Source organism: Cygnus olor, chromosome 6 (genome assembly GCF_009769625.2).
Source record: "Cygnus olor isolate bCygOlo1 chromosome 6, bCygOlo1.pri.v2, whole genome shotgun sequence".
NCBI classification, from domain to species: domain Eukaryota; kingdom Metazoa; phylum Chordata; class Aves; order Anseriformes; family Anatidae; genus Cygnus; species Cygnus olor.
The window spans coordinates 4,538,707-4,561,814 of record NC_049174.1 but is presented as its reverse complement, the minus strand read 5'-3'; the positions used below and the strand labels follow the sequence as shown (position 1 = coordinate 4,561,814).

Sequence of the window (23,108 nt, the reverse complement as noted above, 5' to 3'; positions counted from 1 at the left end):
GTTACAGACACTGGAAAGCTTTTCGACTGTTTCCTTTAACTCTTGGAATAGCGTTTCAACTGCTGGCTGGGTGCTGTCTGGAAGTTATTTGTCACAAGCAATAAGTCTGCTTCCAGCTTTGTATCTGGAGCACTCCTTTGTACTTGCCTGTTTCCCCCCAGCAGCATGGGGCTGTGTTTAAACAATTTGTGCGCGGAAAACAGCCTGAAAAATTCTCCTCAGCTCTGATGAAACAGTTTTTAAGAGCGATATATGAAAAATATGTCAGCGCGTGGGATTTTTCCTTTGACATAAAGCAGGGGGGTGACTGAATTCCCCTAACCACGATGGTTTCTGTCGTGCGTCTGCAGGCTGCTTTGGTCCCTCCTGGGACTGACCGGCGGCTGGCAGTGTCTGCGAGTGCCTGAGAGTGCTTGTGTGTGTGTCTGCCAGACAGCAAGTGAGCGTGGAATTTGGAGAGAGGAAAAAAGTCCTTCATATAGAATAATTCAGCTTACTGGGGAGATAAGTGTGGTATGGTGATTTAAGTTATACATTCCCAAGTGCATCTGACCTTTTTTGGATGTGTCCTGGTCCTGCTTGCCAGGCAGTTGAGACCAGACCTTCCTTAAGATAGAGCGTTTTTCTTTCTTGTAAATATAAAAGATCTGCAATGTATTTATTCCTGTACTAGGGCAACAAATAACTTTACAAATCACCGGATAAGTGGCAGCCAGTTACACTGCAGCAAAGGAGAGCCAAATGCCTTTAAAGCCACACCCTAGCCCTGTCTGTATGCTGCAAATCAGGAAAACAGCTAGCCAGCTGATAGCAAAGCTATCTGCCTAAGTCTGGCTAGAAAGCAGGAGCTTGCCGTGAGACCAGCAGTCGGCTGTGGCAGCCAGGTAGCACCGTCTGCAGCAGCAGCAGCGTGCCCAGCACCAGCCCACCTCGCCATGCGTGGGCATGGGCGAGGCACTGCACGGCACCTGGAATTCTGTAGAGATGAAATGTGGTGTGCTGCAGACCGAGGCTTTTCTATTTCTGCTTTTCCAGCATATATGCTGTGCTTCAGTAATCCTCAGTGATGGCAATATGGGAAAATTTGAGCTAACACATGCTGTGAGTTCTTTCTCTGCTTACAGCAACAAACACTATACATATATAATTTGTATTAAATATTTATAATATATTTCCTCTCTCTCTCTCTCTCCAGAGGGTTAAGGAATGTACAATATAAAAAGAACAAACATCAGTTTTATTTCTCCCAATAAACTGAGGCCAGGTCTCTTTCCTTCCCTCTGGTTGCTTCCCTGGATGTTTCTGAAGTGCAACACATATTTGACTCAAGAGATGGTAAATCTGGGGTTAGAAGAACAATATACAAACGAAGTGTGAGGGAGTATTCTCATTTCTCTGCCACATTCCTGTTTCATGGTGTAGTAACATTTCCTTCCTGGGCTCACTTCCATACTACTTACAAAGATGCAGTTACACAGAGAGATTGATAAAATGCAAGTTAGCCTTTCATATACCCAGTAATATCCTCTCCTTGGAATGCTCCTTTCCACACTGCTCAATTTGCTTTTCTCACAGGGAAAGAGATAATTGAAGTTGTTGGTTATTAGCATTGCGAATCTGTGTGCAGGGCAATGATGGACTGGGAAGCCAAATTTTCCAGGATTCAAAAGAGAATTTCCAGACATGCTAAAATGCTCTCTCTTGTCAAGAAAAATGTTTATATGGTTAGTATCAAATGTAAGTCAATATAAAATTTTCCTTGGGAAAGCCTGCCAGGAGACAAGACTTGGCAAGATATTAAGGAAACTGCTCAGTATATACTAAGCTTAGGATAGTCAGATGTACCTCTGGGCTACGTGTTTCTTTATATGGCTATAATAGCTAGGAATGGAGGTTTGAGTACAGCCTCAGGTCGAACTTCTTCAAAAGCTTGGGCTCTGGATGTTGTGGAATAAGAAATTCTCTGTGACTTCCAAGAAGAAAAGCTGAGTACCCTGGTAATCCATTTCAGCCTGTAAACGAAGTCAGCTTGAGACAATTCAGGTTTTCTGATGTGTGCTGAGACTCGTGGTGTAAGGAGCTGCCAAGCCCTGAGCGTGTTCAGGATGAAATGCCTCCTGGTGACTGACAGCTGGCCTTCAGATAGACGTGACACATTCTAGAAAGCTGTATTAATTTCCACCATCTGCAGGCACCTTTGCATCCTGCATGGTAAGCTACCAAATAGCAAAAGAACTCTGAAAACAACTTCAGGAAAGAAATCCATCCTCTACCTAGCCCACATGACTCGTATAGTTGTGTAGTTTTCAGGCCTACGTTCATCTCGTTTAACTTGAGTTAGCAGAGTCAGTACAGACAGCAACTTCCAGAAGACGGCTTTAATTTTAGCTAGACTGGCTGGAGGTACTTGGCAATGTACACTGGCTACACAGGAAGCACATGCACAGCCCCGCTCATGTCGGGGCCAAAAGCAAGCTGAAATGGACCTGGGCCTGCCTCAGCTGTATCTGAAATGAGTAAAGGCCATCACCTGGAGCGTGACACTTCTCATACATACACCCAGCAGTCCATGAGGGACTTCCCTGAGGTCACCAGGAGAACACTGCTGCTCTAAAAGCAGGGTGCAAGCAGAGACAGAAACCCATTGTTTTTATTCCAGCTAGATTTTTTGCTCTAATGTAATTTAGTGTTTTCATTGTAATATATTATCTTGGATGTCCAGTCAGGAAGTTCATTTCTAAGATAATGACTGGATCTTAAAATATCACTGGGAAGACTTATTGACCTTTCCTATTAGTTTGAGTTCCAAGTTACGGTTTTAAAATGAAGGAGGCTTTAGGGGGCAACATGTAAATAACTCTTTATGCTGAGTACTGATTTCTGATTAAAATACCCAGAAAGAAAGGATGATATTTTAGGAACACTTGTAAATAGGTTGATTGAACTATTTTGCTTTCTTCTTTTAATTGGAAGGGATTAGATGGGCAATGGAATAGACAGGTACTGCTCAGATACAGTGGTACTTCCAGACTAGCATTTTTAGCACTTAGCTATATGCAACATTGCACATACTTTTATTTTTTTGTTGATAAATTAGCTAGTTTAAGGGTAATGTTAATGACAGTCAGAACTATCTTTCCTGAAAGGTTATGGTAACACAAGCAAAACCTCCTCCAGATTTTTGAAGGTAAAAACAGACAATGTATCTGTGGTACACTTACTGTGTGTTAACGTATAATTACATACTCTTAGGTCATCTAAACTATTGAAGGTACAGTAGGTCAGGGGTCTACTACTCTTCTTCCATTTCTCCTAACTAGTTTATAGCAGGCAATGTTCTGCTTAGGAAAGTTGATACATCTCTTTCTGGTTTGGAAAAATCATGCTAAATGAAAGCCTGGGTAATCCACGCCCTCTAAACATTATATATATATGTCCTTGGAAATATGTCAAATTTCATAAACACATTTCAGATCACACATCCCTGGAAGACATTAGACTTAGGAAAATGAGACCATTAAATATCCTTTTCATTATTTTCCATATTTGTTTTTGATTTGAGACCAAGTCTACACAGACTGCATTTTTAAAGCAGAAGGAGGAGTTGGTTTATTACAGGGAGAAAAGGCAGAGGTAGAAAGGTGTTGTCTCTGGCACTGATGTTATTGGTGATGTCTCAGAGCCATTACAGTTGCTCCCTTCTTTGTGTTGCAGATTACAAACTGGTCCTATTTCCTCTTCCAGCTTCTGCCAAAATTTTGAGGCTTGAAATAGGCAGGCAAAGCGTCACTTGCAGAGTCATACTTGATGCCAACCTTACAGAACAGCTGAGTGTTAGCTTTAATTAATGCTGTTGAAGAGAAAGAAAGGAATTAATTTCTATTATTTTATCAGACTGGCTGATAAAGCAGGTTGACATGGATCTACTAGTTATTGTCCTGATTATGTGCTAACGTTGTTCATTTCTTGTTTAGACCAGAAATGTGCAGAAAATCAGACATACCTAGCTTTACAAACGGGAAAGCTTGCTGTAGATCAGTAACAGCAGTGATGCAGATGGTCACCTAGCATTTTGGATCAAAAGCAATCTCTTCAGAGTTGAAAGGTTCAGCCTACCAGTAGGGGGAAACAACAACAAAGTGTGCTTCCCCAGGCTAGCCGGTGACCTGAAAGCTACATTGCTCGATGCTCTTACGGCAGGTTAGCAGTCTGGAGAAAAGCACAAGCCACAGCTGCTGTAACAGTTGCATGTTTTAATTTGTCGCTTAGAAGTAATGAGTCCTCAAAAGTCACAGAACTGGAAATTAGCACAATTGTCATGTCCATTAATACTCCAGATTGTGTTATGCTTTAGTCATGCTTAAGCAACAAGGCAAAAGATCTCAGCTGAGAAAAGGAAAACTATTGGTAATAGCAAATACATGTTGTTAGCAAAGTGTTTTGTTGAAGTAACTAGATTAGATTCCCAGTTCACTGCAGAAATTTGATGTGATGGAACAAAATTCAATTTATTGTTGGCAATGCCCAGAAACTAAAGCTCAAACTTGAACAGGACAGAGTAAAATCCTTTCTAATGCAACACAAAAACCTGTTGGTTCATTCTCTTTGAGGTAGCTTGATAAATTGTACTTGCACAACCTTCAAGTGGCTTAGAGTTCAGTACCTATCACCTACCTGTATGCTTACAGTTTAAGACTTTCTGGGTTTGATTTTTGGCAGTCAGGTAAATAACCTTCGACCCGAGGTGGAACAAAAAGGGAGCTATTTTAGTGTCATCATTTTACCTTGAAGTAGCTGCTACAATACTTTACCAACTTGTCCCTCCTTCAATACATCCATGATGATATGTCTTGCGCACATGGAGAACTGAGCATGGATGTGATTCCTTCTTCAGGAGTTATGCACAGAGAGAGCTATTTTGTCCCTGTTCCTTTGGGAGAGGCTGTTGAGGAAGGTGTAGATGGATGCAGAAGAGCGTACTGCAGCCCCAGCCCTCCATGTGCTGCCCATCACCAGACGGGAACCCAAGGGACTGCTCCCGGAGAGAAGGTTGTCTGGGGCCATGCTGCTCATGGTGATGTTCTCTCAGTTACAGGCCGCATGGTGACTCACTGCAGTTCTCTCCCAGGACCATGCTGTTAACAGACAGTGCTCTGGCTTAGTAACTGCTGTGGGACGGCTACTCCTGTATGGAGTTTCTTTCTTCCATTGAATCTGTTGATGCACAGGGGTTGTGAAGCTTTGCTTTCTGTCCTGTCCGTGGTTTCTCTGACAAGAGGTGCTTTGTGCCTGCAAAATCCAGAAGGAATCCCCACAGAGTTTTCTGAGTCTTCTCCATTTAGCCCAGTCAGACACTTTGCATTTCAGGCAAATAAGAGTCCCATGCATAACTGTAGGGACAGTGTCATTAATATTTCTTGCATTGCTTGACGCTGCATAGTAGCTTCAAAGATTAACCCTTACTTTACTCCTGGTTGTGGCTACCGGACTGATAATCACCACAGACATTAAAAAATAGAGTATTTATAACACCTTACAGGAGTCAGAAAGTCTCTTCTGTAAGTATAATAGAGAGGTGTGCTTATCCTGTCTTGAATGCCAGAAGGGTGCAAGGAGGAATGAGTTCCATTGCCAGCAATAACCAATACATCTTTTACACAAAGGCACAGTACATTGTACGTCACATTTATACTTTCAGACAACCATTTCTCTTTCTCATCTTGTAATGCACAGCAAAGGTTCTCCCCTTTTTACTTGAGAAAAGCTACCCTAGTTCCAACCAATATATATTTATTTTCACTTCAGACCCAATATCCTCATCTCTGAGTGTGCAAAGTTGAAGTCTCTGCCTGCTTCTTGTCAAAATGACAATGGAAAACATGATATAACCCCCTCCAACAACAATCGTTTGTTGGCTTTAGTTTGGATAAACTTCAACTCTGGGACTTCTGGCTTTGTTTAGTGAAAGGACAGCAGAAGAGATTCCTTTCAGATTAACTAAGAGTGCTTCCATTTTCCCTCATTTACGTCAACCCCTTCATTTAAACATGAACTATCAGGATGAGAATGGAAGCGGTACCTCATTTAACAATGTCTGCACAGTTTTGTCTTTCTTTGAATCACACAAATACTCCATGAAGAGATGGCTGTCAGGGGAGAGAAAGCATGCACAGGACATTGAACAGGAATGATGTGAAGATAATGAGAAGATGCATGTTTTAAAGCTGAATGTGTTGTGTTATTTTGGAAGCCCAGGGCTTCTCTTACAGTTAAAGGGGGGTGACATTTGTAAATTTAAGACTAGCTGACTTTGTACAAGAATGGCCTGCAGCATAAGCCAGAGGAACACAAAGCTATCCGTAGCCAAAGGAGACCAATCCCTGTCTGCTGCTGCTTTTCTCTCTCAGTTAATGTGCATCCCGCCCCACAGGGTGGCACAGGCACCTCTGCTCTTCTGCCGGGACAGCCAAAGGTCTGCTTCCATGTGGAAAACTTCTGTGGGCTGCTATGGTGGCTTCAGGGTCTGTGTTAGTCCCAGCCTCAGCACTGTGAAGGGCAGCAGAACCCAGGAACAACCCAAGCATGGTTGCAGCAGTAGATATCAAAGGATGATCTGTGTCTGGAAACTACTTCTCACAGCAATTCAACACTGGCAGGTCTTGGAAAATTTCTGGACGTAATTATTTCCCACTGAAATTCATGCCCAATGCCCAGGCATCAGCAGGCCATCTGCTGCAAACCTCTATTTTCCCCCTCTTCTTTCCCATCCCCTTTCTGCTGCTGCTTTTTTTTCTCTCTTTTCCTTCTCTCCATTTTCTTTTAGGAAAAGAGGCAAGAGCAAAGTTGCAGCTCCTTTTTCAAACAGACACGAGAGAAACAATTGCTCGCTTGGGTACAGCTAATGGAAAATATGGGCAGCATCACTCATTATTCCTTTGATGTTCAGGATAATAGCCACACTGAGCATCAAAGGAGAATGAATTTCATCCCCCATGTTTTTCTTCAGTTATAAGCAGTGAAAATAGCCTTCATATTATCTTGGAAAACACTTCTGCATTCACGAGAGGCTCTTTTAAAAATTTATATTTTTTTCTGGGTTTGGCTTTAAATCTGCTGTATGTTTCTAGCTCGTTTCCCTGCAGAGCAGTAGTTGTTCTGTGCCAGTTGTTTAAGAGAGGAATGTTCTAGTGAAAGCAAACAATGGGCTGTGTGGTGGGAATTGCAAATCTTTGAAAAGAGTAATTGAAATCCGCTCAGATAGTTGCAAGATTTTTTTGTGCAATGTTCTGAGCCTGTTGGTGGCTTCGCAGTTGGCAGGGTGGTCCTCTCGTTAGAGCACTCTTTTTTTTTTTTGTGCATAGACAGAATAGCATAAATATGGTGGGGAAAAAAAAAAAGAAAAAAAAAGAGTTTAAATCCAACCAATTCTTTTGCTGCTAGAGTAGCTGCAAGGAGAAATAGTGGCTTAAACTTCTTTCAGTGAAAAGGAGGAAAAAAAAAAAAAAGAACAAGAGGACAGAGCCTCTTCATTTATCAGGTTTCCTCTGGCTCAAGCTCTTCCACTCATACCTTTTAAGGACTCCAACAGATTAACTGGTGCATCTGGCTGTGTCTGCTCAGGATGTTACAGCCCTCCTCTGCTCTGGGGAGCTGCCTACCCTCGCTCCATGCCAGCTGGCTCTGCGGCTGCGTGGGGCTGGGCGAGCAGGATGCGTGTGAGGGGCCAGGCAGGCACCGCAGTAAGCGATGCTGCTCAACTCTTGTAGGAACAAAAGTCAGGTCTGGCCTTGCAGGTGCTTTGCTACACCTAAAGCTTGGCCTTCACCTGACAAGGGCTCTAGTTTGGAAGATGCTTAGGGATTTAGAAAATAGGTGGAGAAGTTGTAAGTGTCTTCAGTACCCTGAGAAAACCCTCGCAATACCGGCTTTAGTAGCCTTAGCAAGTTGACAATAAGAACATCGTGCTCAGCATACAAATAGCCAATTAATGTCCTCTATGAGAATCAAATACTGCCATCTGTATCCAGCAAACTGTCCAGAATGGCTGTGAGGTGAATTGGTACAAATTGGAACGAGGAGTGAATGAATACAGATCCTTTTGCAGATGAAACTAGGCTAGTGATGTTCTAGGCATTCAGAAATGCCTGCTGCATTTTGTTTTTCCCCTGACCTTGTGAATTACAAATACTTTTAATTTATTGTCAAAGGCATGATTCTTTTCTGTGGACTATATGCCAGAGTTCTTTAATCCATCACTGGAATATGAAATACAAGAACCAAAGCCTTCATTTACTTCCAAATGCTGAAATTACAGAGAAATCAATAAAACTGTACAGGGAGTTATGTGAGCGTAGAATTTGACCCCCTGTTTTTTTACTCATCTCTGATGCAAATCCACTACAGCCACAGAGCTATAAGAGGGCTGACTTTGCCCAACGTATCTGAAAATATAAATGTTATTACCATATGTAATACACTGCACTATAACATTTCCCATCTGTTCCAGCCTCAGGAGAGAAGTATTGAATCAAGCTGGTCTCTTCCAAGGAAAAGCAGAGAAACGGCATTGCATAAAGTCATTAGCCCTCTCACTGAGCTAAGGGGGAAGAGAAGATCATGGGCAGCTCAAAACTTTAATTATCTGGAAAAAAAAAAAAAAAAAGTTGTTTTAATTTTAAACTTAGGCAATGAAAAGCAAAATCTGGTTGCACAGCCTGGGCAACTTGCTCATACACAACAACTTTCCCAGATTTTCTTTATTCTTCCCAGAGCAGGCCTATGGCAAGAATGGTGCAAAGAATCCTTCAGCATTATAAACAATTTGTGATCTGGTCAAAAACAGAAATGCAGAAGAGAATGTCTTGGAGATACACCTTCACCTTGGGTGATTTTTATCTCTCTGATAGAATGGTGTGCTGGATTTTGGTAATTTTTTCCACTTACTTAATCCTAGTAGTAGTGAACATGAAGCTATTGCTCTCTTTTAGAAAAATGTTAGGCCAGTTTTCGATGGGATTAAATTGAGATTAACTTGACACTTGAACTCTGACCATACAAGCATTCATTGACTGCCCAAAGAGGGGGCAGGATGTATGTTTAAAGAAACCAATAAATCCATAAAATCACATCAGACCTTGAATTTATGTCAGCTTCCGTCTGGTTGAAGTTTTAGACACGGGTCTTTGTGCCATTTGGCATCCTTTGCTCTAAAGACAAGGAGCACATCAAAACAGATTACTGCAGAGCAGTGAGAATTTATACCAGCACTACAGCTAAATGGCCAAAGATAAACTGATTGCAGCCTGCTGCTTATTTTTAGAGTGACACCAAATGGCACAAAAGGTTATGTGCAAAAAAACATTTTAATATAAGAACAGGAGATGGAAAAACCTCATAGGCATTTTACCAGTAATGATAAGAATGACTGAGAAATTATGCAATGGCCCTCCAAAAGACACTGACTGCACTGAATTAAGATGAATTTTTTACTTGCTATGTGCCCTCCTCTAATGCAACCAGTTGATCTTGTCAAAATGCTCAGTAAAAGCCCAGTAAAATCAAGGGAGTTTCTGATCAGATGCTGTTTACCCTTGATCAGGAATGAATGATACACATTGCAGATTATAGCAAAACAAGTCTACCTCTACTTAAAAAACAAGTAAAAATGTAATTGGCTGAGTTGACTTTGGAGAGGAAATCCAAGATTAACATCCCAATACAAATGGTCATTCAGAAATATATTTCTCCGTTACAAAAAACAAACAAACATATATATAGGCCATGAAGTTGTCAAGAAATAGTTAACAACAGAATTGTTTCTTGTGTCCATCGGGTGGTTTTCCCAAAACAACTCTTACCGATCCAGAAACAGGAAAGAAACAATTCTCAGGACAACCTTAAGAAATAAAATTATTGACCCAACAACACAAACTAAACCAATTTGTTTTCCCATTAAGAGCTTTGAAACAAGAAATCTGTTCTGCCATTGTCCTCCCTGCTGTCCTGCAGCTGAAGGCAGTGGGGCTGTTGAGCAACAGCATCCATGATGGGATGTCACTGGTGCCTGTTTCAAAGCAAGGCGTCCATGGCAGGGTGACCTTTAGGAGTTGCATGGAGAACATCATTCAAGGATGTCACCACATGAGACTGAATAGAGAAACATAAATGTTGAACACAGGGCACTGTGACAGTCCCAGTCCCTTCAGATCACATCACCTTCGAGAAGAGCAGCAGCCTTCAGAAGATATGGAAGAAAAGTTGGAGCCCTTAACATCAATCAAACTTTGAAAGATTAGGAAAGAGCTATAACCTGTGAGGAAATTAAAGCATTTTGAGTTTTACTTGGTCACCAATTATGCCCATAAGGATATTGTTTGGCAAGTGTTTCAGAAATTTCTAAACGCCACAGAAAGGTTGCAGCATTTGGAGCTTACAAAGAAGAATGAAGGACACAAGCAGTGATTTGCTTAAAACACAAATACTTGTTTGTACTTGTGCAGGCCTGTTGGGTTTTTGTTTGTTTTTTTGTTTTTCCTGTTTTGTAATGTGACAGACTGGGTGGGTCTCAGAGCAGGGACAGTCTGGCTACATGGCATAATGGACCTTTGCTTGAGAATCCAGCCTTCTCTATACATTGCCAGTGAAACAGAGAGAGTTTCCTTTCTCCAACACTTCTGACATAAAAATACAGCATTATGGTTAACCAGCATTGTTTTATGCTGCTTTCTCTTCCTTGCTCTGCAGCTGAATAAAGAGGAGAAGAGCTGGGAGTGGATCAGTGGCACTGTCCAAACGCCAGCTTTTTTGGCAGATGAGCGTCCCTAGAAGCTTCACTTTCAGTCTAAAAGTCTTTTTTGCTGTGAAACTTTGGAAATCTGGGAACCATTCAGTTGCACTCCCATCCTATTGCACCCAGTAACAGCTCTTTCTCCTGCAGGCAATGGAGAAGGAAAGAATTTTTAAGACGACACCTCTGATTTTTCACAGCCTGCAGTTGGTGTTTTGTCAATGGAGGTTTCATCCCTGACGCTTCTATTCACCCACACAGGCAGTACAAAATTCGTCAGCTGTTTTAGGACAATTCCAGCTGAGCAAATGTCTGCAGGCTCAGCAGTTTAAAAACCATGTCATTAACCCACTGCTTTTCTTATATTTCTGCCTCTTTTCCTGATGCCTATGAAACACAAACTACTTCAGGCTTTTCGAGTACTCAGCACTTACCTTGCTGGAGTCCACATGGGCAGAGCAGGCCCGTCTGGCTCAGCAAGCCAATTAGTTGATGAGGAGAGTCCATTTGTTTCCATTAGTGATCACACCATGGAATGAGCATGTTTGATTTTGTTATAAACACCGCCCTAATACCAGACAGCAAGGCCAAACCACTTGCTTTGAGGTAGACACTGGCATTATTTTTCTGCTCAGTAGATGGAAAGCAGGGGTGCTTCAGGAGCTGGGATGGATTCCTCAGGCTCCTTCAGTGGAGGGGAGAATGGGGCAGTTCCACTGAAAATGAAGTTTGTCCTCGTAAATTGGCCTCTTGGTTGAATAACATACAAAGTATTGCTGGAGTATGCAATAAATAGATGCATTTAGTCTAGAAGAAATGCAAAAATACTTTCTGAAGTAGTCATACAGTAAAGCAAATAACCCAAACCAGGTCAGCGTAAGAAAGCATAGGCTTTGTACAATTAAAAGTCCCTTCCTGTCTCCAGCAGGCTTTGGATCCAGTCAAATTTAGGGGCAAGGACTCCTTCATTTCAGCCTGTTAGGCTTGACTAGATCCAAGGTAAATAAATGCAAAACTTTTGCTTGACTGGTGGTGGTGGTGGTCATCAGATTCTCGCAGATCAAAGCTCCTCAGCTCTGCTGGCAACTGGGCTCTGCTGTGAGTTTGCCACTAATGCAATAGCTGGTCATCTGCTTTGTCCAAAGTGGAAAAGCCTATGGTTTTGGAGGACGCTGTTAGGAGATTTTTTTGTTTGCCACATAAATGTGGTCAAGTCATAATCACAGCACTTGCACAGGTACAAAGCCAAAAGCAAGTAGAAAGCAGGTCAGCTTCTCAGGTCATAGCACTTGCTAATAGATTTCCCGGTATCAATACTTATGTAATGTATGACATCTGTCATCCTCCAGGCCTAAAATGACCGTATTTGCTTCCTTCTCTACCTCTCTGGGCTCCTTAATGTTCCACTCTTAATGTTCACTCTCCTTGAAGACAGAATGGTGATTTTCCTTTCAGCTCTGCCTGATTTGTCTGCTTCCATATACAACTGCTAGTCTGCTCAGAAAATGGGAAATAACTCAGAACCAGCATATGACAAAGACTGTTACCATTTTTTTCTCCTCCTTTTTTTAGGCTGGTCCAGAGAAATACTACTCACAGCAAAATACAAAAATATTTTTAAATGTGAATGCTCAGTAAAAGTAAAAGGCATAAAAGCCAAGTTATTCAGGCTTTCAGATACTCTACAAAATTAATGATTTTTAAAATTTATCATAGATTGACACAGCTCCCAACAAGCCATCGCAATAACTGTCACAGAAACAAAGCTTTCCAGAGCCACCGCATTCAGGGCTTTCAGGAGCAGAATAAGATTTTGCATTGCCTAAGGCCAACGCTGTTCAGTTCTAATATATTTTTGAAATCGTTGGCTTATATATATGTTCAGGAATCCATCAGAAAAGCTGGTTAAGGCAAGCATGCGACTGTTTTACCACAAGTCTAGGAGCAGGCAAGTCAGCTTTTTTACAACCTTATGCTTCCTATATGTTTCTTGCCAGTGCTTTAGCACAAATCAGCTTTCCAAAGCATTTCAGAGCTAACATTTAATCTTTATGAGCAATGCAAAATGCATTATGTCATAACATGCTGACAAACGGATCTACATCTGAGCACAGAGGGGGTGTCTTGAATGGACTAAGTCTTCCCAGATGCAAGTTTCCTTTGGAAATCTATTTAATACTTTCATTCTGCCAAAGGCCACAACGATTTTCATTGCAACTCTCCTAGCTTATTTCTTAATTCATTTAACAATGTCCAGAAAGTTAGAAGCAAGTATGAATGTCATTACATCCAGATGCCTTCAAGCTTTATTTCCTCTTTCTTTCTGTGGAATGATGCCATCTACTGCAGAAAAACTGAATGGCAATCTTGTAAAAACAGAAATTTGCTTTATTTTTTTTTTTTTCTTGTACAATGAGGTTAGTCATTTAAGTGTACATTACATGTACACACAATAACAGCATTAAATTCTTCTAGATCTGAGTAATGGTGTTTTTATTTAATAATTCTGTGCAAAACTGTGTTTTGCCCTAAGCTAAACAAAACTGGTCTCTTCCCTTGCTCATGATGTTTGTAAATGAGAAGGACATTTTAACCTGTGGAGGTGGAAAGTGTGTAAGTTGAGGTGATGCTGAGTACATTGCTGTTCAGCAGATCCATGCCCAACTGTGATTTCAAGAGCACATCCATCTACCTACTTTCTTATGGACAGCAAGCTCTGGTCTTCCTATTAGATTTGAATTTATTCTACTCCATGCAATATAATGCCTTCTGGGTCTTCTTGTATACAGTGAGCCACTCACTCATACACTGACCTACTCAGCTTCTGGTACTTCTAATTCAGGTTGGTTTGTTTGTTTGTTTTATGAGTCATTAGATCACAAAAAAAAAAAAAAATCATTTGTAATGCTGCTCTTGTTTTGTAAAGTACTTTTCAGCCTTCTTGTTTATTGGGAAGCATTTCTAATTTGTCTTGTCAAGTTTGGTATTTTTTGTTTGTTTGTTTGTTTTCAACACAGTGAATTATTGGTGTCTTTGAGGAGGAAAATGTTTCTTAGAGAGACAGTCAGCAATTAATCAAGCAGAGAATCAGTTTATTTACCTGAGACGCTGACGTGATTATGCAGGATGAGAGCTAGGAAACCAAGCAACTATTTAGAAACTAAATCTAGCCTGAGAGACTAATGATGGATGTCTGGATCCTACCCTGAAATAAATATGACACTTCTTATCAGATATAGTGGCTGTTAAATGTTGTCCTCTGAAGCAGCACCTGATGCTGTGACCCTGTGTCCTGGAAATAAGACGTTCTTCATCACCTCTCAGCCAGACAGGAGGTCTTGGTGGGCTTCCCCATTGCCCTCCTGTTTGAGCCCAGATAAGTATGAGTATGATGACATGAACTTCATGGGTGATACAGAGGGAAAAGTCAGGTCAATAGGGACAAGGAGATGCAGTGTCTGAAAAACTCATTTCAGTTGAGTGCAGGGCAGAAAAGTAAGTAGACTGTTCAGCTCTAAGACAAGAGGCTGAAGGGAAGATGAAAAGTAAAGTTATGTATTATGAGAAAGATAGACCTGAGCAGAGAAAACAGGGAAAAAAAGAAAGAAAAGAAGCATGAGAAGAGTAGAAATGCGACCAAGAAAGACAGAAAGAAAAGCAAAGAATATAAACAGAAAATTAGGCCAATGTGCCAATGTGGTAGTGGTACAGAGAATTAACAGAGATGAAAGATACTGCATGTGAGAAAAGAAAACAGGGCTGCATGACCAATAGTAATAAGCTGCAGTATAGATTTGGACTCAGTCTTGTACTATGTAATTAGGACCATTACAACAATTTGATGGTATTCATAGTTTTCAGTCCGGAGCCAGCAGTAATTTTAATGTCAGAACTCTAAATTACATGTTTTGGTATCTTTTTGTTTTTCTTTTTGAAGAATGATGCGTAGTAGGCAACTTTTCCTGGTACCAAAGTCTTAAGGACCGTGTAGGTACACAGATAGCTATTTCTCTATCACTATGTGTTTGCAAACAGAATTATTTTGAATTATTCATGGAAAAAAAAATCTTATGTCATTAACGAAGGCATTCACTGATACTTATATTTGCAGTCTGAGAGTCTAATACTTCTACAAAATTTACAAGGAACTTTGTTGATTATCTAACTTTGTAGCGTTATTTGTATATTACTTTATTAAATGGCTGAATTCTGGATCTGGTTTCTTAAAGAATACACAAACCCAAAGTTTAATGTTCAAATCTGTTTCCCATTAGTCTCCTCAAATTCATTATCTACAACAAATTTGATCAGTGGAATAGCTGCTGGAAGGAATTCACATAGCCATGGATATTACAGATGAACAACTTTCTGAAAATAGAGACAGCATTTGAGCAGTCCAGATGACAAATTTATGGCAAACCATTTGAGCAATTAATGCAAACATTCTTTTAGATCTATTGCATATGTCAGCTTTCAAAAACCATTTTGAAAACTCTTGATGCTCTCTATTAATGCAAGATGCTAGCAGCAAGAGCTCATGATGGACAGACCACTTATTCTGCATCCATGTGCAAGTGCACATGTTGGCACCTGGGTGCCAATGGTATGCTCATTTGAGAGATTTGGCACACTTCCTTTTTATCTGCATCAGAGGATTCAATTGCTAATTACACTCAGTCTGACACTGAAATTACTCTAGACAGAAGATTATCACAGATTTAATTGGGCTTTGGATCAACTCCAGGAGGTTTCTATTGATGTCTATTCATAGATTCAGAGCAGACTCTGTAGTTAGTGTTACAGATCCTCCCAGTGTCTGAAAAGAAGCATTTAGCCTTTTACTGTACACAGATAAACCATATTACAGTAGAAAACAAAACAGACTATCTGAAAGCTTTCATGTTAATCCTCTTTGATTTGTAAAATACATCTGTAATAATACTGAACATTATTTTTTTCTTTCTTTCCCATAGTCCTAGGAGGATGTACCCATCTTGGGCAGGTTTATGCTGACAGGGATGTTTGGAAACCAGAGCCGTGCCAAATCTGTGTGTGTGACTCCGGATCTGTTCTCTGTGATGACATCATCTGTGACGACCAGGAGTTAGACTGCCCCAACCCAGAGATCCCCTTTGGAGAGTGCTGTCCAGTTTGTCCACAAACAACACCACAGCCTACAAAAGTAAGTCCTCAATACAGTTACTTTGATGTCACCTTCTTCTTGAGCTAGGCCAATCTCAACTGATTTTCTCTTAGATAGTTTTAAATACTTTTCTTTTAAATACAAAGCATGTCACTTTATGACTCCAGGCAAATACTTAGAATGAGCAAATTTTGCCAAATCAAATAAAAAACACTGAACTTTCACTGAGTTTTATCTTTATTTTGGTAAATTTGAGAATATATCACTATGTCTGTATTCCAGCAGTGGATTGGTACCAGATCTGATAAAATACTTGTTAGCCCTTTGGATTATGCAGCTGAAAGCCTGAAGCCCTTCAACCCACTTTTCCATAGCCAACAGGCAAATAGAAATAGAAACGAAGAGGGATAGAGGTCAATGATTAGCTATTCATTTTTTCATTTTATGGCAAAACACAAGAATAATGCAAACAGCTTATTTGTCAACATCATGCACAATGTAAATTCATGAAACTATTGCCAGCACAAATTTCACAGCATGCTGTGAGCCTGCATTTCTTATCATCTCAATTCTGTATCTTTGTATAGTAAATTTATTATTGCACAGTTATTGCATGACTTACTGCACTGTAAAGGAAAGTAAGCAGTATTAGCTAAAGCAGTTGCATCAACTTAACCTCATGAAAAAAAATATTGTTAGTGCATGCCAAATCTACCTAAACTGCCTCAGTCCTTGAGCTAGCTATACTGAAATCTGCACTGTAGAAATACTCAAAGGTCATCTGAACATTTCATCCTTGTTCAAGATCCGTGAGATCTTAAAAAAAAAAAAAAAGTATTAAAAAAAAAAGTTGAAGTATACTGAGTTCCACAGGCACATTGACAGTTCTTAACCAGGCATTTAAATGGGACAGACTCCTGAGATTTTCATTGCTTCAAGGGTTGGGTTGTATTAAAAGAATTCTAATGAATGATCTGTCAGTATTTCAGTATCCCATCTTCCATTACGAATAAGAAATACAGACTCCTATAGAGTGATCTTTGTGTTCGCGTATGGATGAGAGGAGAGACTGTGTGTAAGAGAAAAAGAATAGGCTGAACAGAGATGTGTAGACAGAAGAGGAAGGCAGAAGATACACAATTATGGCTTTATAAATAGTGTTTCTGTTTAAACGTGAAAAGTCACATACAAATGTGTATCCTAGTGTTGGTTCCATTATTCTAGTGCACTTATACGGCTTCCAGAATTGCCTGAGCTGCTTCACTGAACAGTTTGTAGCTGCACAAATGAGTGGTCCATACAAGCATGATGGAGATTCAAGCACAGCTTCCTCTCTCCTTGAGTCTTGGAGCTGCTTTCTGTTCAGTTCCTGGAGTAAGGGGTTGTCATTTCAGGACTGAAATCCCCAGGCAGGTTCAAACCCTATTTAATCAGTTCTGTGGTACCGTGTAACAAAGGCCATGTGGACTACTTCCTTCAGTCTTCAATTTGCAAGAGTTTGGTCAGCACAGTGGAAGCTGTCCTGCTGACCTTGGGTAATGGACAGGAAATCTCCACCTTGAAAGATCCAAGATCGTTTCAGCTGAATATCCTTTGCTATCACTAGCAGCTGAATTCAAGAAAAAAAAAATGTTCTAAAATGCTAATTGAGAATCCAGATTGTAACCTATAGATGAGTTACTGATTGAAAAATAAATTAATTGGGGGAGTAGGTCTGAAAGAAAATGAAAGTTAACTATGTTATCACATGTATTAATGTGCTTTTTAGTAGACAAGGATGCACATAATTTGTCCTTTACAGACTTTCACAGTGGACATCTGTCCCTATCGTACTAAATGGTAAAGCTCTACTGACTTCATTAGCACCAGATTTTTGCCTGCAGTAGATGCACACACTTTATGGATGCACCATGAATATGAAGATGAAAGACTGACTGAAAAAAAAAAAAAAGGCTTTTAAATGTTTTGAATAAGAACAATTTTAATTTATTTGATAAAACTATATTTCAGTATTTAAATGTATTTTCCTCTTGTTTATTTTTTTCATATATATATTCAGTTTTCAGTTTGACTTTGTTTTTCTTTCTTAATTTAATTGCTTTTCCTTTTTTTCTAGCCTCCAGTCCCACAAGGCCCCAGGGGAGAACCTGTAAGTGCAGCTTTTTTTTTTCTTTTTTTTTCCCAAGAAAACTAAAAAAATCAAGAGCCAGTTCTTACAGTGCAATATATACCATTCAAGCTGCTGAGATACCCGGCTTTCCTAGATGTCAGCGCTGTCTGCAGCAAATCTGTGCAGTGTTGTTACTTTGAAGTAATCTCTTTAGCTTCAACAGAACTCTTAATGATTCCAACTGGGGAAAAATAGACAGTGAGGAGAGTTTAGTCCAAACTGCATTACATGTTATTTTTGTTGTTGTTGTTGTTTCTTCCCAGTAGAAGGAAAATCTATGGTCTCCATTTGCAGTATTACTTTCATATTCAGGAATGGACCTATTTAATATTTCTGGTGTGCTTGATCAAATATTGGATGCAATAAGGCTCCAGCAGCTAATAAAGGTTTCCTCATTCAAATTTGCCTACTGTCTGCATCTTCCCTGAATGATCAGGCCTGTCCCTAATTATAGTTAATAGAGAACGCTTCCCACCACCACAACCCCACAGACTTTGCTACGAATAGAAATATTCGTCCCACGATGCCCTTGCACTTCGAGGCAAGCTTTGATGTCTGTATCTGCTGTGTTTGTGTCCTTGCAGGGCCCTCCTGGTCCTCCAGGCAGAAGTGGTACCCCTGGATCCCCAGGACAGCCAGGGAGCCCTGGAGCTCCTGGTCCCCCCGGCATCTGCCAGTCATGTCCCAGCATCAACGGAGGTGTAAGTCATCATTGTGTTCAGCTTCTACTTGTTGCCCATGAGCAATACTGTCCTGTGGACACCCACAGCCCTTGCCATGAAGCAGAGAGGCTGGGCTCTTGGGCTGGTGATGACTTCCAGAGATGACTAAAAAGTGGATGGGGAGGGAGAGAAGCTTGACTGTCTCTCAGCCTTTTCCAGTCCTCAACAAACCATCAGGAAGGTAAATCGACACAGTTGTGGCAAGCAGTCTGCAACTGGAAGGCACCCATGCTGAGGAGAAATTTTAGGCATAATATAGTCAATAGCAGCACTTCATTGACTTCAAAGGGCCATTATTTCACCGGGAAAGCTTGGGGTGAACTGGAAATAGGAGACATCCTGTGTCATGCGAATCACAGGATTGCCCTGATTGTTTTTGTTTTAAATAATACATAGGAGGGGGATTTTAAAAGGCAGTAAAGAATTTCTCGCTTGTACCTTCACACATATGTTGTTTTCAAAGGCATTTGTCTCTCATTTGTGCCTTTGAAAAACACAGCTGAGTAATAGGTCAAGGTTTTGTTTCTCTGTAGTTTATTTGTTTTTCCATGAAATTTGGCTGGAGCACAATTAAATCTCAGTCTTATCTTATTTTTAAAACTTTCGGGCCAGATTTGATGAAAAACCTAGATGACTCAGAAATAATCTGACCAGATTAGAACTGTGCTGGAGAAGTGTGTCCCCTCAAGCTTAATGACAAAGGAACTCTCTCACTTTCCTTTATTTTGCATGTTTAACAAAGAAATATTCCTAGGCAACTAGACTGAAACTCATGTCCCCTGCTTGCAGAGAAGTCCCATTTTGGTTGCTATTTGTTGTGTTCCCTCTTTATTTTTGGCTCACCAAATCTTGAATTCTCTTCTGAAGAGCTGGGCAGACACAGAAGGAAAGCTCCTGAGGTCTTATTGGGGTGGTGGTCAAAACCCCTGAGTCCCCTGTGCAACACCAGCATCACCATCAGATTAGCTGGCTAGTAAAGAGGAGACTTTAATATTGCAATTTCATCTTTAGATGCCTAAAATTCTGTCCAAGCCCCATTTTGGACACCTTCCAGATGTACAGGCCATGATTTTTAGGCACAAGTGGCCTTGGTAGCTATGATTAGCACTGTAGTATAATTGAGGAAAATATTTTCTTCATCTTAATTTTTTCTGCATGGGGCAGTGTTCTTTTTTGCACTCTAAGTGGTTCATGCTGTATTGCAGAAGATTTTAACTGCAGGTACTGTGCAGCTTGATTTTTAAGGTTGTTGATTCACAGTTAGCACTTAGTCAAGTGGTCCCGTTGTCTCCCGTGCAATTGAGCAAGCCCAACCTTACGAGATGGAATGGCTTTAATGCAAAACTGTTAAAATGTTATGATAAAACAGCTACTTTTGAACACACGCCACTGTTCATCTGTTCATAGCTTCCACATACTCTTCCCACTCACAGGTGAGCCAAAACACTGAGGAAAGATGTCTTGGTTTTATTTAGTTCTGAAAGCAATCGTTAGGGAAGGACTGAGCTGCTGCAAGATGTGCTGTAGGTCAGCTAACCAGCCTCAGTGGACATCACAATAATATACCAAGATAACTACCACTTTTGGCTTGGCAGATGCAGATACAAGAGAGGCTGAACTAGTCTCCAACTCCAACGCTGTTAAATCCTGGCCTGATGGCTGATATCAATAGCACAGGATCCTTCTTGGGCCTGGCCAGTGGAAGAGCTGGGTCCAAGGTGGTTTGGGTTATCAGACAGAACTCTGCATGTATCTGCACGTCAACCACCTATGTGCACTAATGCCATGTTGTTCAACTAAGTTCCCTAATATCTGCATAATAAAGTCAATGTTAAATAGAAGACTTACATAGGATCTCCTTGAAAAACTGATTGTAAAATTCAGTGGTCGGGGCTTTTTTAAAGCAGTATTTTATGTAAGTGGGCATGTCAGAGAAGCTATCTGCTGTCACAAAGCCCCACAAGACATGTTTTCTCTAAATGCTTTTGACGGAACTTGCATTGGTTTCCAGACAAATTGTCAGAAGTGTTTAAACCAAGAACACAAAAGTTATTGGCTGGGCTTCTCTTATGGATGATGGTACTCAATGTATGCAAATGAGTTCTTTCTATTAATTTGCCATATAAATGTAAGAAAATACTTATTTGATTTGTAGCAAACATTTTTTCTCTCTCTTTTTTTTTTTCTGTTTTTCTCTATTTCTTTTACAGAGTTTTTCTCCACAGTATGACTCCTATGATGTGAAGGCTGGCTCAGTTGGCATAGGTTACCCCCAGCCCATTGTAAGATGATAAAGCCTTTTATCTGTCCTTTTTTTTTTTTTTTTAAAGAACAAACTTTTTGCTTGTAGATTATGCCTTGGATGTCTATGTATCCTGATTATAATTTAACAAATTATGTTTTAATTTAATTATTGCCTGCAAGTGGAATGTGGTGTAAGACAGGAGTTTGCTTGGCAGCGTCATTCTAGAAAGTTACTATAGATTATCTGTGGGTGCTTTGTTTTGGGGGTGTTTTTTTCTGTTGTATTTTTTTTCTTTTTCTCTCTCTTTCTTCCTTTTCATCTTTCTAATCTCTCTCTGATTCATTTTCTCATCCTGCCCAAGAGTTTACTTCTTTCTCCCTTCCATACCCTCCTCATTTATCTGTTTTGGTATCTACTACTGATAGCTTCCCCCAACCTCCACCACATTTTTATCCCTTCTACTGTCCCAAATCTTCCTTTATTCTTTCAACAGCATCCTGTCCTTACTCAGTGTGATTTTCCATACTTGTTCACATTTCCACAACTCAAATTTGCCTGATAACAAGTGAGAAAACCCCTGCTATAATCTCCTTTTCATCCCAGGCATCAAAGCTTTTCACTTTTTCTATTATTATGATTTTTTTACCCACAGCTATTCAGACTGTGTACTAAGGATGCTGTATCTCCCTGCTATGCCTGGCCCAAGTTTTTCACAATTTTTCTAGTGAGCTAAAGCTTGGATTGCCTGAAAGAGTTATGCATGAGCTATGCTTACTATATAAATTAAATGGTAAAGGTGTACCTCATGACTTTTCTTTTAGGCAATAGGATTTATAGATATTCACCACCATTGACATGGATCGTTCTTGCAGCAGTGATATCATACTGATATCTTTAAGTGTCTTTCTTGATTCAGGCAATCTGCTATGTGATGGATGTGATGAATTGCTATTATTTGAAATAGGCTGCTGCTTTGTTTAAATGTAATCGTGATTGCTAATCTTGTGCTGCATAGCAAGGTTTGGGTACCATATATTGCAATATATCCAGGTATTCCCAAGCAAACGTATTGTTTTTCAGGGTTCCATCAGATCATCTTGTGAAATAAATTTTACTTAATCGTTGGAGCTGTTTGTCCTGAACCGTAGTTCGTTATTTTCTCACTTTTATATTCATCTCTTTATTTCTACCTCATTCGTTCGCTAATGTGGTCATTCATCCATTTGTCTTATTCAGTCCTTTATTTTTGTATTTGTTTGTTCATTTATTTGTTTTCAGCTCCTTATAGTTTTTGCCCACAGCTTGTTGCATCATCTACATTTTGCTACTTGGTGTCTTAATATGGGATGCGCTGAACCATGCTTGTTACCAGGGTTTCTTTCAGTTAACAAGCATGGTTACTCCTCTCTCTTTTGGCATTTTTCCCTGAGGTGTTTACTGCTTGTGCTTTGATCACAATTAAATTAACAAATCAAGTCAAATTACTAAACTAAATTAAATAATAATTTAATTGGGCATCCTAGAGTGTTTTCAACCAGAATTTTCTATATACTGTCACCTGTTTACTGCATCATGCAATACATGACTGCAAAGTAAGTAGCAGAGCAGTAACAGGCAGATGTGACTAAATTCTCTAGAGCTATGCAGCATTTAATGTTAACATTACATAGATTCTTCCCGTTAATTTTAATAAATATCCAAACTGAAATAAAGTGGATGCATAATAAAATGAAAAATGTCATTCGTAGCACTGACATTTTCCAATGGGTGGTTACTATGCCTTGTATTTCCTCAGTCACACATCTCCATTCCTGTCTTTCCAGTGGCTTTCTACTGCATGTAGACTGATTTTGTATTTTACATCTCCGTTTCTGTGTACTTTCTCATATAACCTCCACATGTTGGCTTTGACCCTTTCCACCAGTGCACACACCCTAACTAAAGTCCGCTCATTTATCCACAGTCTGGAGACACTGGCAGTGAGCAAATGCCATTCCTAACAATGAGTTTATTTCTCCAGTGTGCACCCTGAAAAAGAATGA

The 23,108-nt window shown here is 40.1% G+C and overlaps 1 protein-coding gene across 1 annotated transcript in view; it reads left to right on the top strand.

Annotated features, from left to right (window-relative positions):
- The window catches only part of COL3A1 (collagen type III alpha 1 chain), a 51,826-nt gene that overhangs the window by 704 nt on the left and 28,014 nt on the right, over positions 1–23,108 (top strand). Inside the window, exons 2-5 of the mRNA XM_040560868.1 lie at positions 15,760–15,968; positions 18,046–18,078; positions 18,684–18,800; positions 21,032–21,103. Coding sequence (XP_040416802.1) covers positions 15,760–15,968; positions 18,046–18,078; positions 18,684–18,800; positions 21,032–21,103 — 431 coding nt within the window. The remainder of the gene's footprint in view (positions 1–15,759; positions 15,969–18,045; positions 18,079–18,683; positions 18,801–21,031; positions 21,104–23,108) is intronic.